This window comes from Neoarius graeffei, chromosome 9, assembly GCF_027579695.1.
Source record: "Neoarius graeffei isolate fNeoGra1 chromosome 9, fNeoGra1.pri, whole genome shotgun sequence".
In the NCBI taxonomy this organism is placed as follows: domain Eukaryota; kingdom Metazoa; phylum Chordata; class Actinopteri; order Siluriformes; family Ariidae; genus Neoarius; species Neoarius graeffei.
Genome location: NC_083577.1, coordinates 91,976,605 through 91,991,579, shown reverse-complemented (window position 1 = coordinate 91,991,579; position 14,975 = coordinate 91,976,605). Strand labels below are relative to the sequence as shown.

At 41.6% G+C, this 14,975-nt stretch overlaps 2 protein-coding genes across 2 annotated transcripts in view; one reads left to right on the top strand and one right to left on the bottom strand.

Moving 5' to 3' along the window:
• glb1l (galactosidase, beta 1-like) overlaps positions 1 to 4,409 on the bottom strand; it is a 54,863-nt gene extending 50,454 nt beyond the window's left edge. The window contains exons 1-3 of the mRNA XM_060930459.1: positions 4,205 to 4,409; positions 3,779 to 3,942; positions 2,315 to 2,465 (exon numbers count right to left, since the gene is read on the bottom strand). Of these exons, the coding sequence (XP_060786442.1) occupies positions 2,315 to 2,465; positions 3,779 to 3,942; positions 4,205 to 4,270 (381 nt within the window). The 5' untranslated portion in view covers positions 4,271 to 4,409. The remainder of the gene's footprint in view (positions 1 to 2,314; positions 2,466 to 3,778; positions 3,943 to 4,204) is intronic.
• The window catches only part of LOC132892080 (unconventional myosin-X-like), a 127,619-nt gene that overhangs the window by 6,001 nt on the left and 106,643 nt on the right, over positions 1 to 14,975 (top strand). The window lies entirely within an intron of this gene.

The following is a 14,975-nucleotide window of genomic DNA, read 5'->3' as shown; positions in this document are numbered from 1 at the left end:
TATTGGTATATAAAAGTATAGTATAATATTAGTATGATATCAGTATAGTATAGTATAATGTAAGTATAGTATCAGTATGGTATCAGTATAGTATAGAATAGTATAGCATTATATCAGTATAGTGGACAGCACGGTGGTGTAGTGGTTAGCACTGATGCCTCACAGCAAGAAGGTTCTGGGTTCGAGCCCCGTGGCCGGCGAGGGCCTTTCTGTGCGGAGTTTGCATGTTCTCCCCGTGTCCGCGTGGGTTTCCTCCGGGTGCTCCGGTTTCCCCCACAGTCCAAAGACATGCAGGTTAGGTTAACTCAGTGGTTCCCAAAGTGGGGGTCGCGACCCCTTTGGGGGTCGCGGAGGGACTCCAGGGGGGTCGCGGAGAGACGGGACTGTTTGCATAACACAGAAAAAAAAACGGGCATTGGAATGTTTTGAATGGCGTCGGAGTTGGTAATGCGTCAGCCGGCAGAGAGTCATTAAATCAGTCTATAGAACCCAATCACCCCCTTTCACTCCATAATCGCTCCCCGCCCTCCAATCTGAATTTCATTCAGTGTATAGCTGCCACGGTCATTAGAATTCAATTGCTCCCTTTCACTCAGTAATCGCGCTCCGCCCTTGAATATTAATTCAATATTAATTCGATATTGTTGTTGTTATTATCAAACCCTCCTCTTGTGAATACAAACTGTATAAAACAGGTCCCTATTTTGAGATTCAGAACAAAACATCGGACGGCGACTTTATGACAACATGGACAAGTTTCTACGCGTGCTTCCTACAAAACGCAAGGCTGCTGCACAGGACGAGTTCCCATGCACTTCGGCAGTGAAGTTCCCTTTTGCCACATCCTACCTCTGTGAGGTGGGCTTTTCTGCAGTGGCCTCCATCAAGACCAAATACAGGGCAAAGTTGAACATTGAAAACGAACTAAGGGTGGCGATCTCACAGTTATCACCAAGATCTGAAAAACTCTGTACTGAAAAGCAAGCACACACAAGTCACTGAAAAAATATTCTGATGTTCTGTGTAATGTTCTGTTTTATTATGACGTGCAATGCTCTTTTGTGGATAATGCTCTTCTGTGAATAAAAAATAGCAACTTTAATATCCGTCTGATTATTATTATTATCATTATTATTATGGTTATTATTACTACACTACACACTGCATAATGGGTGGTGGTGGGGGGGGTCGATGTCAGGGGGTCCCCAAAATATTCTGAAGTCCAAAAGGGGGTCCCCAGCCAAAAAGTTTGGGAACCACTGGGTTAACTGGTGACTCTAAATTCACCATAGGTGTGAGTGTGAACGGTTGTGTGCCTCTACGTGTCAGCCCTGCGATGACCTGGCGACTTATCCAGGGTGTACCCCACCTCTCACCCATAGTCAGCTGGGACAGGCTCCAGCTTGCCCGAGAACCTGCACAGGATAAGCGGCTACGGACAATAGATGGATGGATGTGTCAGTATAGTATTGATATGATATCAGTAAAGTATTAGTATAGTATAACATCAGTATAGTATTATAATATCAATCATGATATAGTATCAGTTGATCGTATTAAAATTGTATAACTATCAGTGTGATTTTATATACAGATTACTCTGCCAAGTTTAAATCACTTCTTTATTACAATTACATATCAATGTCCATCCATCCATTATCTGTAGTCACTTATCCTGTGCAGGGTCGCAGGCGGGCTGGATCCTATCCCAGCTGACTGGGCGAAAGGCGGGGTTCACCCTGGACAAGTCACCAGATCATCATAGGGCTGATACACAGAGACACACAACCATTCACACTCACATCTACGGTCAATTTAGAGTCACCAGTTAACCTAACCTGCATGTCTTTGGACTGTGGGGGAAACCGGAGCACCTGGAGGAAACCCACGCGGACACGGGGAGAACATGCAAACTCCGCACAGAAAGGCCCTCGCCGGCCCCGGGGCTCGAACCCGGACCTTCTTGCTGTGAGGCGACAGCGCTAACCACTACACCACCGTGCTAGCTACATATCAATTTATTGAACTTTTTTGAAACTTGGTTGCTTCATATTAAGCAAATCCTGAAGCAATTACAAGATAAGATTAACTGTTCAATTCGGACAAAGTAATGGCATCCTATAAAAGGAGAAAGGGTTAGTGTGTGGTAGTGTACGTACCACAATGGCTGTGCTGCATGAATGGAAGAGTTAGAGCACAACACAATTAGTAAAGATTGATAAATGAGTCCCAGTATTGTGTTGTATTATTTAACTGATTAAAGCTACATACAGACTAAATATTAATGTTCATGTGTGAGATATGTAACCCTCACCATTTCCCACTCGGCGCAGATATACGGTCCGGGCCTCAGAATCACCAGCAGGCCCGTCTCATTGGCAAGATGGAGGAAATATTCCAAATCTCTGTCGCCTTCAAAGCTGTACACACCCTGCACTGGCTCGTGGAAGTTCCAGGGCACGTACCTGTAAGAACATTAATAACAGTGTTAATGAACACAGCTTAGTGTTATTACAGGTTATAACATGGCATCTCGAACACTAGCGCACACTCGGAGTCAGACTCAGACACACTCGGACTCCACCACTCAGAATCCGTTTTGGAATGTAATCCTGAAATTAAATAATTAATACAACAGTTTAATATTTTATTACTTTATTGTTATAACATCAGATACGGTCCTGTGCAAATGTCTGAGGCACATGTAAAGAAATGCTGTCAACCAAAAATGGTTTAAAAAATGATGAAATGAAATGTTTCAACATTAAAAAATACTATAAACAGTAATCAGTAAGTCATAATAAATGAAACAAAGTCAACATGTGGTGTGAAACGACCCTCTGCTTTAAAAAAAAATCCGTCTGAGTGCAGTTTTATGCGGAAATGATCTGTAGGTTTTCCTGAGCATCTTACAGAACCAGCCACAGTTCTTTGACTGTCACACTCACATCTTCATTTTACACCAAAACCCAGCAGCCTTCATTATGTTTTCTTTTTTAATCTGAAAAGTGTCTCTTATGGAATATGCTGCTCAGATACAAACTTTGGTTTTTTTTTTCTGTAACATTTAATTTTGTGCTGGAAAACGAATGTTTGGACTCTAAAATGTTTTTGGACTGACTCCATAATGTAGACGTCATAAAATAGAAATCTATAACAAAGTTTGGATTAAAAAAAACACAGGGTGCCGAAGACTTTTGCACAGGACTGTATTTCTGAGAAGAGGAATGATACCGGTTATGATATTGGTTAATATTATTTTTAGATTTAAAGTCACAGATGTTTTGAGAAAAATATTAACTTCCAGTAATAGTGCTTGACGCTTACTGTGAATAAAATAAGTCATATAAAAGGACTGGATTGTGGGCAGCACAGTGGTGATCACTTGTCACCTCACAGCAGGAGGGTTCTGAGTTTGAACCTTGCAGCCAACTGGTATTGTGTTTGCATGTTTCCTCCAAGGGCTCTGGTTTCCTTCCACAGTCCAAACACATGCAGATTCAGTCAACTGGGGACTCTAAACTGCCCGTCGGTGTGAATGTGAGTGTGAAGGCTTGCTCGTCTCTGTGTTAGCCCTGTGATAGATCAGCGACCTGCCCAGGGTGAACACCGGGGTCAGCTGGGATTGGCTCCAGCTTCCCCTGCGACCCTGATAGATAAGCGGTGTAGGTGGATGGATGTGTCGCTAATTTCTAAAGTTAATGCAAAGTTAACTCAGTCAATGTGATATGCTGTAGGAGACTACGTTCGTGTGACCGTTTGATCACTCTCAGCTTACACCTGAATGGCGTTGAGGCCGCTCATGTACATCTTCATCAGTCTGTCCTTCCAGTGGCAGCGTGGGATTCTGGAATAATGAACACTGCCAGAAACATAGCGGAAACACTGTCCATCCTTCAGGAAGCAGTCGTTACTGTAGTCTATAGAGAACCGCCGCTCTGCCTAAAACATGACAAAATGAATTAATAAAGGGTTAAATTACAGGCAAATGTGGGTTACTGTCTGAAAATAAAAACACAGAACAATTACAATCATTAACACTAATATCATAATTAATCATGTGATCTGTACATGTTTAATCTTTAACAGCAATGTAGAAATTAGTTTACATTAAAATCACAACGTCTTATAATGTTGGAATAATTAATAGAACAATTAGCATGCACATATTAAATGAGACTGTGTGTGTGTGTTCAGCACTTACCCACACACTGATCATTACTGCAGTGATCATCACACACACACCCACACAAAGAGCCTGTGACGTCATGTCTATGATAAACAGGTCAGTTAAGCACCTGGGACTGATATTAATGAAACTCGGTGTGTGTTCAGATCCGGTGTGTGTGTGTGTGTGTGTGTGTGTGTGTTATAAAGTCTCTGCAGTCACAAAGCGCTTCTGTTTCACTTTACTGACTCAGCCTTTGATCATATGACTGACCTCAGCCCGCCGTCCGCAGGGTCCTAAACTCCGCCTTTTCTGTCTCAGTGTTTATACCTGTGTTATCCACACAGGGGCGCCACAGTACACAACATCTGTTTACAGCGCGGTGACTCATTATCTGTAGCCGCTTTATCCTGTTCTACAGGGTCGCAGGCGAGCTGGATCCTATCCCAGCTGACTACGGGCGAAAGGCGGGGTTCACCCTGGACAAGTCGCCAGGTCATCACAGGGCTGACACATAGACACAGACAACCATTCACACTCACATTCACACCTACGCTCAATTTAGAGTCACCAGTTAACCTAACCTGCATGTCTTTGGACTGTGGGGGAAACCGGAGCACCCGGAGGAAACCCACGCGGACACGGGGAGAACATGCAAACTCAGCACAGAAAGGCCCTCGCCGGCCCCGGGGCTCGAACCCAGGACCTTCTTACTGTGAGGTGACAGCGCTAACCACAACACCACCGTGCCGCCCAGTGATAGTTTCTTACATTCCTCTATTTTTTTCAATTACTGCTGGGATCCCTGAATATACAGCATCAGTCAAAAGTTTGGACACCCCTTCGAATTCAGTGTTTTTCTTTATTTTTATGAATCAAAAGTCACTTCATGTCTTAAAGTAATGATGGATGTCGTTTCTCTTTATTTAGTTGTTTGGTTCTTAACACTCTGGAGGCGACAGCGCTAACCACTACACCACCGTGCCGCCCCTGCGTGTGACTCAGACTTATTTAGAGCCTTTAGATAGAGATTACTGTAGAATCAGTGTAGATGAGACCACATAGAAGCCATAATGTCCATCCTTGCTTAGTTTTAGAACTGCAGTTTTAACTAAAGTCTCCATCACTGAGCAGTGAGTAACTTCAACACAATAGACTTTCAATTAAACTGTAATGAATTCAGAAGTGACCCTGATGCTCATCCTCATAATTTGCTCACAAGTTCCTCTTAACACAATTAGCGCTTTTTGACTCGAGTTATTTATATTTCGTATAAATATGGAGGTGAGTCTAGGAAATCGTGCGTGCTGATTGGTTGAGAGATTCTGACTATTTCTCGATAATCGCCTCGAGTGACTCGGCAAAATGGCGTCCAATCGTTTCATCACCGTAAGTGAGGAAGAATTACAGATGATGAAAGAAAACGCTGTTCGTAAAAGCACTAAAGATGCTCCGAAGTTTGGTCTAAAACTGTTCAAAGGGAACGTGGGGTTGGGATTTATTTTATCGATTTCAAAACAAAGTGTTTTATGTGACTCGGCATAGAGCAGTGACACAAGTCTGCGCCGCAAAGTTATTACATTTGCATGAAGATTTTGAAGATTGAAATATATTATTTTTTAACACGATGTTAAAAAATTGTTTAATAATCACCTGTGTGTTTATACTCAAACAATGATCTTCCTCAAGTTCAGTGAATATCAGTGAATAATAACCTCAATTTCAACCTTGTCTCATTGATTACTCACCGATATCCACTTCACCTTCGGAGAATAATTGTTAATAAACGCTATCTGTTATCACCCACATGACGATCCGTTTAGAGTCTGGTTCCTCTCAAGATTTCTTCCTCATGTCGTCTCAGGGAGTTTTTCCTCAGGCTTGGTCATTAGTGATAAATTTATTAATTTAAAATTTATATGTGGAATTTATATATTTCTGTAAAGGTGCTTTGTGACAAAGTGACTACTGAGACTACTGTTAAAAGTTCTATACGAATAAAATTGAACTGAATTTATTTAAAATATATATTAATCTTCGTAAAGTCCTTATTCACAACTCAGCATATTTTAAAGTTAATTAAAATAGTAATCACCTCTTTTGAGTGACCAATGACTTTTTAAAGTCACTATTTGACAGATATTAGCCAATGTTCTGTTGATTTGCTGCATTTCTAGATGTTGTGTAATGGTGGTATAGACTGGTACCAAAATCCAGAATTGTGACACCCAAAGGCATTTTTGAGACAAAGTCGGCAAACAGTCTTATTTTGTCAATTTTGGTGTGCCGAATTCAAATCTGCAATATGCCGAGCTCTATCTGACCTCTGTTGACCTCTAGAGGTCATTGAACTTTGGGCCTGTAAACGTCTCAGCTGAACCCAGTTTCTCAGCTTTCTAAGGAATGAAATGTACTAAAATGATTAATGAAGTTAGCAAATGGCCTTGTTTGTTAAATGTTTGGGTGCTGAATTCATTTTTCATTTGTAAAACGACATATGACCTCTGATAACCTCAAGGTCATTAAACTTGGCCTATAGGCCTATGCATTTAATGGCATTTTTAAACTAACTTTACTCCCCCAAAAAGAATATGAACAGACAAAAAACAAATAGAAAGGAACAAATACAACATTAAATGCCAGTCCATGTACATGTGACTTACTTTTCACAATGAGAATGCCTCGGCGATCACCTTACATAACATTGCATTACATTTAGCGGTTATTGTTTATACAAAGCTACTGAAAAAAGGACAGATTCAGCAGCATACAAAATGTGGGGGCATACAGGGTATACAGGTTCATCAGGGTTAGTATATATGAGAGTTTTTTTCTTTGTTGTTTGTTTTTTGTAAAGGCTTTACCCCGTTTAAAACAACACAAAAAACAACAAAGAAAAAAACTCTCATCTATACTAACCCTGATTAACCTGTATACCCTGTATGCCCCCACATTTTGTATGCTGCTGAATCTGTCCTTTGTTCAGTAGCTTTGTATAAACAATAACCGCTAAATGTAATGCAATGTTATGTAAGGTGATCGCCGAGGCATTCTCATTGTGAAAAGTAAGTCACATGTACATGGACTGGCATTTAATGTTGTATTTGTTCCTTTCTATTTGTTTTTTGTCTGTTCATATTCTTTTTGGGGGAGTAAAGTTAGTTTAAAAATGCCATTAAATGCATAGGCCTATAGGCCAAGTTTAATGACCTTGAGGTTATCAGAGGTCATATGTCGTTTTACAAATGAAAAATGAATTCAGCACCCAAACATTTAACAAACAAGGCCATTTGCTAACTTCATTAATCATTTTAGTACATTTCATTCCTTAGAAAGCTGAGAAACTGGGTTCAGCTGAGACGTTTACAGGCCCAAAGTTCAATGACCTCTAGAGGTCAACAGAGGTCAGATAGAGCTCGGCATATTGCAGATTTGAATTCGGCACACCCAAATTGACAAAATAAGACTGTTTGCCGACTTTGTCTCAAAAATGCCTTTAACTCCTTAAATAAGCACTTTTTTGAATTTTGGTACCAGTCTAGTACACTGAGCTCACTGCCACATTTAGCACCACAGATTTATTATTACACCTAGTGGTGAAAAATGGGAACTGCAACAAACATGAACAGATGGCCATTGGATCAGGAATCACACTGCACCATGCTTTGGGAGGAGCATCAGACAGGACTGCAAAATTGGGCTAGTTTTAAAAAAATACTTAGAGGCCGCCAAGACCTTTTTAATAGCAAATAATATGAATTAAATCTAAATTTCCACAAAGGTAAATGTCAGTACAGAGAGTACGTGCACAGAAACATATCCATTGTAAAATGTATTGTAAAGAGCTGTGTAATAGACTGGCGACCTGCACAGGGCAATCCCAAGGCACCTGGGATTGGCTCCAGCTTCCCCCATGACCCTGATAATAAGTGGCAGAGCAAATGGATGGATGGATGGATGGATGGATGGATGGATGGATGGATGGATGGATGGATGGATGGACATATTGTAATGACTGGGAGATGGAAAGGGGCATTATAGAGTGGATAAAGGACCAGCAAAAGGTGGAGTAGTGTTTAGGACCAGCAGAAGGTGCAGTGATGTTGAGGACCAGCAGAAGGTTCACGAGTGTTTAGGACCAGCAGAAGGTTGTCTAGTGTGTAGGACCAGTAGAAGGTGGTGTGGTGTTGAGGACTAGCAGAAGGTGGAGTAGTGTTGAAGATCAGCAGAAGCTCAGCTGGTGTTGAGGACCAGTGGAGGGTGGAGTGGTGTTGAGGACTAGCAGAAGGTGAAGTGGTGTTAAGGACCAGTAGAAGGAAGCTTGGTGTTGAGGACTAACATAAGGTGGAGTGGTGTTGAAGATAGGCAGAAGCTCAATTGGTGTTGAGGACCAGTGGAGGGTGGAGTGGTGTTGAAAACCAGCAGAAGTTGGAATGGTGTTGAGGACCAGCAGAAGGTGGAGTAGCGTAGAGGCCTAGTGGAAGGTCTGATAAATGAAGAGGAGATACTGTGAGGTTCACTGTGTTGAGGTTCTGAAGAATCTTGCTGGTTTTGTGGGTTAGGAGTAACTGTGTGATGCTCAGAGAGGTTCAGTAAATATGAGATACTGAGGACCTTTCTGTAAATCACTCTGTGACGTTGGCATCCTCAATAAATATTAAATTTTAAAAAAAAATGAGATGCTGGAGGACAGTAAATATGATGTTGTCAGACATTCCAGAAACAAATTCCACAGAGAGGAAGAAAATCATCACGGAGCATCGGGGGTGAAGAGTCAGGTTGAGGATTCCTAGCACTAACCAGGCATGACTCAGCTAACCCAAAACCAACCATCCCTCAACACACACACACACACACACACACACACACACACACACACACACACACACACACACACAGAGAGAGAGAGAGATATTTCTCACAATACTCTTCTGGTAAGAGTTTACAGCTCACCAACCTAAAAATAAACAGGATGTAGCTGCTGTGTGTGTGTGTGCAGGGGTTAAATTGGGCCGGGGCTGTCCGGGGCTGAGCCCCGGCACATAAGCTCGGAGCGGATGGCATATGATCACGCACACATCAAAAGCAACAAACCCTTTTCACGATTTTCAGTTCTGAATAATTAAATATCGTTTTATTAATCAATAAACCCATGACTTTTATGAGATAGATCATAGTTTTCCTGATAACAAGACGACCTGTCAAAGCTATTTAGAACAGAACTTGCGATCAGAGATTCTGGTTTCTGGAACACTGCGTGGGTTGCCAATTCCGCTTTTTATAAGCGACTTTGGGGTTTCTTTTTTTGTGAGCTCGCTTTAAAAAAAAAATCAGAAGTCGTGGTTTGCGGGTTTTTGGGCTTGTGTTTCAGCGTTGTGACTTGTTTATAATTTTCTCCGTACACCGTCTCCCCTTTTACCTGCATACGATCCTAATCCATCAGAGGTGCTTGAACGAGCTCTGTGCATTTGGCGAGTTCAATTTCCAGGGGAAAAATAATACTGATCTAAATATGTTGTGTTTTTATTTTTAGACAGTATGTGTTTAGCAAAACTTTTGCTGCATTAAAATGATTGTGCTTCTATTTTGCAGCTATAATATGCTCATCTTATGTATGTTCTAGACAATACAAAAAGCACCACATGCCAAATAAATAATTGAATACATAATAATAACAATAGTAATAAATGCTTCCAATGTTATAGTGTTGTTTGTATTTGGTTGCATTCACTGCATGAATATATTTGATTGACAATTTGACTGACAGTGTTTTGGCATATTTAACATTTATCCTCCAAAATAAATCACCTGTTTTGGTTTAAGATTGTGCAAGCCTTCAAATTTTCTCACTGAACATTTCTCCTTCACATTTTTCACCTGTAGGCATGTGACAAGATTTAACATATTGCTCAACCTACCTCTGTAAAGTCAGCTAACAACTTATTAAAATGCACCAGAATTCAGCAAATAACATGTATGGTATTAAAAAACTTCTGGGGGAGGACCCCCAGACCCCCCACTAATCATTTCCTTCAAACCAATGTACAACAACCTGTACAATCTGTTACATTGGCCAACCAATCTACATTCAAACTGCCATAATGTGTAGGGGGGCACTACGAGACACACATAGGCCTACAACACACAGATAAGGTGTATATCTCTGTGCAATATGATATGGTTATCAAATTAGAGGGTTATTTTCCAAAAAGTATATTGGGGCGGGGGCAGGGGCGGGTACGAGGCAGAGCCCCCCCACATAACCAATCCCAATTTAACCCCTGTGTGTGTGTGCGTGCGTGCGCAGTGTGAATGTTCTGTTAATTATGCAGTAATGTATAACAGTGAAACTGCTAAATACTGATACAGTATCACTGACACACAGACAGACAGACAGGCAGACAGACAGACAGACAATGTGACTCACACTCCAGGGCTCATGCTGAATTGTTGAAGTCATGTGGGAATGTTAGTTTAACAATCAGCAAAATGATAATGTTCTTAGAAATGCAGCGCTCCACTGGGAGACTGTTCTTTCTTATCCTCTGTACATATGGAGAATATTACAGCTCGTCCTGTAGGCCTTATCTGTTTAAAACACTTCACTGTGAGGGAAAGAAGCTTCAACTCCAACAGGCTTCTCAGCTCCGTCCCAAACACAGGTATTCAGCTCTACCCAGAGTTCTTACTACATTTATTACTGACCTTTACTGTAAACCCAGAGAACTCCTCACAGCCATGTGGAGAACTCATGGAACTCCTCACAGACACGGGAACAACATGTGGAACCCCTGACAGACACAGGGAGAACATTTGGAATGCCTCACAGTCATGGGGAGAACATGTGCAACCCCTGGGAGACATGAGGAGAATATTTGGAACTCCTCACAGATACATGGAGAACATATGAAACCCATGATGGCAACAGAGAGGACATTTAGAATTCCACACAGACACAGAGGAAACATTTAGAACTCCACACAGACACATGGGGAACATGTGGAACTCCTCAAAGATACTGGGAGAACATGTGGAACCCTTGACAGACATGGGGGGAATGTGTGGAACTCCACAAAGACACAGGGAGAGCACGTGGAACTCCTCACAGACATGGGAGGAAAAAAATGGAACTCCTCAAAGACCCAAGGAGTACATGTTGAACTCGTCACAGACATGGGGAGAACATGTGGAATTTCATTACATTACACAACAGATGAGTTCTCGTGAATTTCCACCTGGTTTGCATTTAATCATCTTCTCAGTGAAATGCAGATATCGATGTTCATGTCATAAATAAACACTGCGGTTTATAGTGCAATGGCTGTTTAAAGGAAATCCACCCTGAACAATGTGTTTATTAATATTTATAGTTAACATGTGATCTTCAGTGCTCAGCATGTGATCTTCAGCCAGTCACCAAACACTTCAGAATTATTTAAATATGAACAGATTTACTGAGTTTGATGGAGGAGTTTAACTTGAACACAGGCGTTTAGGTGACGCTACGCTCATGTTAAAGTTGGATTAAGAGAAGATGATGTATATCGGTGACGTTGGCTGAGACACACGGGGCACTCAGTGTGTTACTGACAGCTGATACAACACCACGAGTCTACACACACACACACACACACACACACATTCAGATTGTTGTTCTCCACAATTCTACAGTGCTTCCACTAGCAGAGTATTCATAAATTGATTGATATATCCAATAAAATAAAACACATCTTTACTTTTAAATTAACTATTTTGAGTTTCAGGGATCTCAAATGGTGATTATTATCTCATCTCATAATCTGTAGCCGCTTTATCCTGTTCTACAGGGTCGCAGGCAAGCTGGATCCTATCCCAGCTGACTACGGGCGAAAGGCGGGGTTCACCCTGGACAAGTCGCCAGGTCATCACAGGGCTGACACATAGACACAGACAACCATTCACACTCACATTCACACCTACGCTCAATTTAGAGTCACCAGTTAACCTAACCTGCATGTCTTTGGACTGTGGGGGAAACCGGAGCACCCGGAGGAAACCCACGCGGACACGGGGAGAACATGCAAACTCCGCACAGAAAGGCCCTCGCCGGCCACGGGGCTCGAACCCGGACCTTCTTGCTGTGAGACAAAATGTGCAACCGTGTAACCAGGAGCGTATGAGTTTATGAGCAACTTATGAGTATGAACGTCAGAGTCATTTCTGAATTCATTATGGTTTTACCTTAAAGTCTATTGTTTCAAACTGAAGTTATGAACTGTTCATCCACAGGCATTTTTATGGTTTCTGTATAGTACCATGTAGTAGCATGTGTTGCTTGACAGAGAGAGAGAGAGAGAGAGAGAGATTATTAGGAATAATCTTGTTACATGATGGTTTAGAGCAGTGTACATTGCGTGTTAAGTGCAAGCAGGAACAAGATATGACAGCATCCAAACATCCCAGTTTACCAAAACACTCTATGCCTGAGGGCCCTCCAGATCTACACCTTTACCTCATAAAAAATATTAACAAAAGGCTTGACTAAACAGATCTGTTTTCAGCCGAGACTTAAACGCTGAGACTGTGTCTGAGTCCTGAACACTACTTGAAAGGTTGTTCCATAACTGTGGGGCTTTGTAAAAAAAAAAAAACCTGCTCCACCCCCTGATGTAGCCTTCACTATTCAAGGTACAAACAAACAGTCTGCACCTTTTGATCTAAGTAAGCATTGTAGGTAAAAGACCAGAAGTTTGCTCAGGTATTGCATTGTGTAATAATATCAAACTTCTTATCTTAGCAATATTTCTGAGATGAAAGAAAGCTATCCGGGTAATGTTATCGATATGAGTTTCGAATGAAAGACTGGGGTCAATAATCACTCCGAGGTCTTTTACTGCTGCACGTGAAGAAACAGAAAGGCCATCCAGAGTTACTGTGGAATCAGAAAACTTACTTCTAGCTGCATGTGGTCCGAGTACAAGTACTTCAGTCTTGTCAGAGTTAAGCAGAAGGAAGTTAAAGTGAATGTAATGCCCCTAACCCCCACTTTTCTCCTTGTACAAAGCAACAGTCATTATGGCTACAGCCACACGACAACAGCAACGAGATTTTTTTTTTAAATATCGCGTCCACATGGGCAACGGATCAGTAAAATTTCAGGTTCATATGGCAACGCAACGCTTGCTGAAAACGATGCAATACACATGCCACACCACTACGTGCGCTGTAAGACGGTCCCATCGGAGACACCAGAACAATAGAAGAAGTAGACGCATGCACATAAACCCCTTCTTCTGTAGCATTAGCCACACAAAGTTTTGATTATTAATCAGTAGCATAAAACGAAAGATGCGGAAAGAGGAATGAATGGGGGTAGATGGAAGCCGGTAAGCCAACATTCTGATATCCTCCAGAATTCTTTAATGGTCCGGAATAAATTGAATGCTACACGTTGATGGATTACTTTGTTCTTCTACGCCCTTTTTGATGAATGTATTGTTGGACTTAAACCAACATCTGAAGAGGTGAGATTGCTCCTTTTTTTTTTCCTATTTTTGCTGGCAGGATTGTTTTTGTTTTTGGAAAGCGCACGGGCGGTGCGCGGTTTGGTACTGCTTCCGCAGTGTTTGGACTAAAGACTCTGCCCTAAGGGCTATTCTCGCTCTCTCTCTCTCTCTCTCTCTCTCTCTCTGTCTCTCTCTCACTTTGCACCATTACACAATAAATATTCACAGTGAAAATATTTTGTAAGCGCGTTTCATGAACCAAGTTATAGGATTTGTTGACAACTCGCATCAAGTTCGTTACACTTCTACCCGGCGTGAAGCACTGACAGTCATGTGGTTGTGATGTCATCATAAACAAATCCGTTCTACTCATCCAGACGACTTCGCAACGGCGCCGTTGCCAGATTTTTTCACTCTGGAACCCGTTCTCAAAAGATTTCGTTCTGGGGCACCCAAAACGCCGGTGCCGTGTGGACACCAGGCCGAAACGATAAACAATTTTATCAGATTCACCTGAATCCATTGCCGTGTGGACAGGGCCTATGTTGACTGACTGTATGTTTTTGAACCATAGCTGCTTCAAAAGGCCATAAACTGATGGAAAATCAATAAGATTAGCCAATTTTCACAGAATCTACCAAGACTGAACCGGAAGATCCCGAAGGGGTGCGTGACGTCACATGTGTAACAAAGATCCAGGTATCAACTTTGTTCCCGTGCACAGCAGCAGTGGTGAGACCAGTCTCAATATGGAATCACGTTTTGGAGAAAATTCTGATAGTGATTAGGATTCTTATATGTTGGATGAAGGAGCAAAAAATTATCAAGGATATTCTGGAGTAAATGGTTATCTTTTCCAGCCTTCAAGATGAGAAACTGCCAATTCACTCAGTTCACGACAGTCCCACTCACCGCTGATAGCGCACCACCAGCCAGAGAGAACTCGAAACACAGATTGGTTTGTGGATTTTTATTCTAAGCTGGCCACTACAAAATATAGGAAAAATATTTACATGTACCTCAATAAATGCAGGAATATAATCTTTTAAACGTACACTTATTCAGTGTAATTACTGAAAGAAAATATGAAGTGGGTGATAATAGGGGAATCAACAAACTGTCCAAACGTCAGATCAAATGTCATTTATTAAATCAATGGGTTTATTTTTGCTCCAGTAATTCCCATGTGGTCGTTCTGGTGGTGATGAGCATTTGATGAACCAGATTTATTATTAATAGGCGACACGAAATCTGCCCACTTCATTTGCACAAACCCACTGTCGCTTTAGATTAGTGTCATTTCTCGGAAATTCGTGAACTGA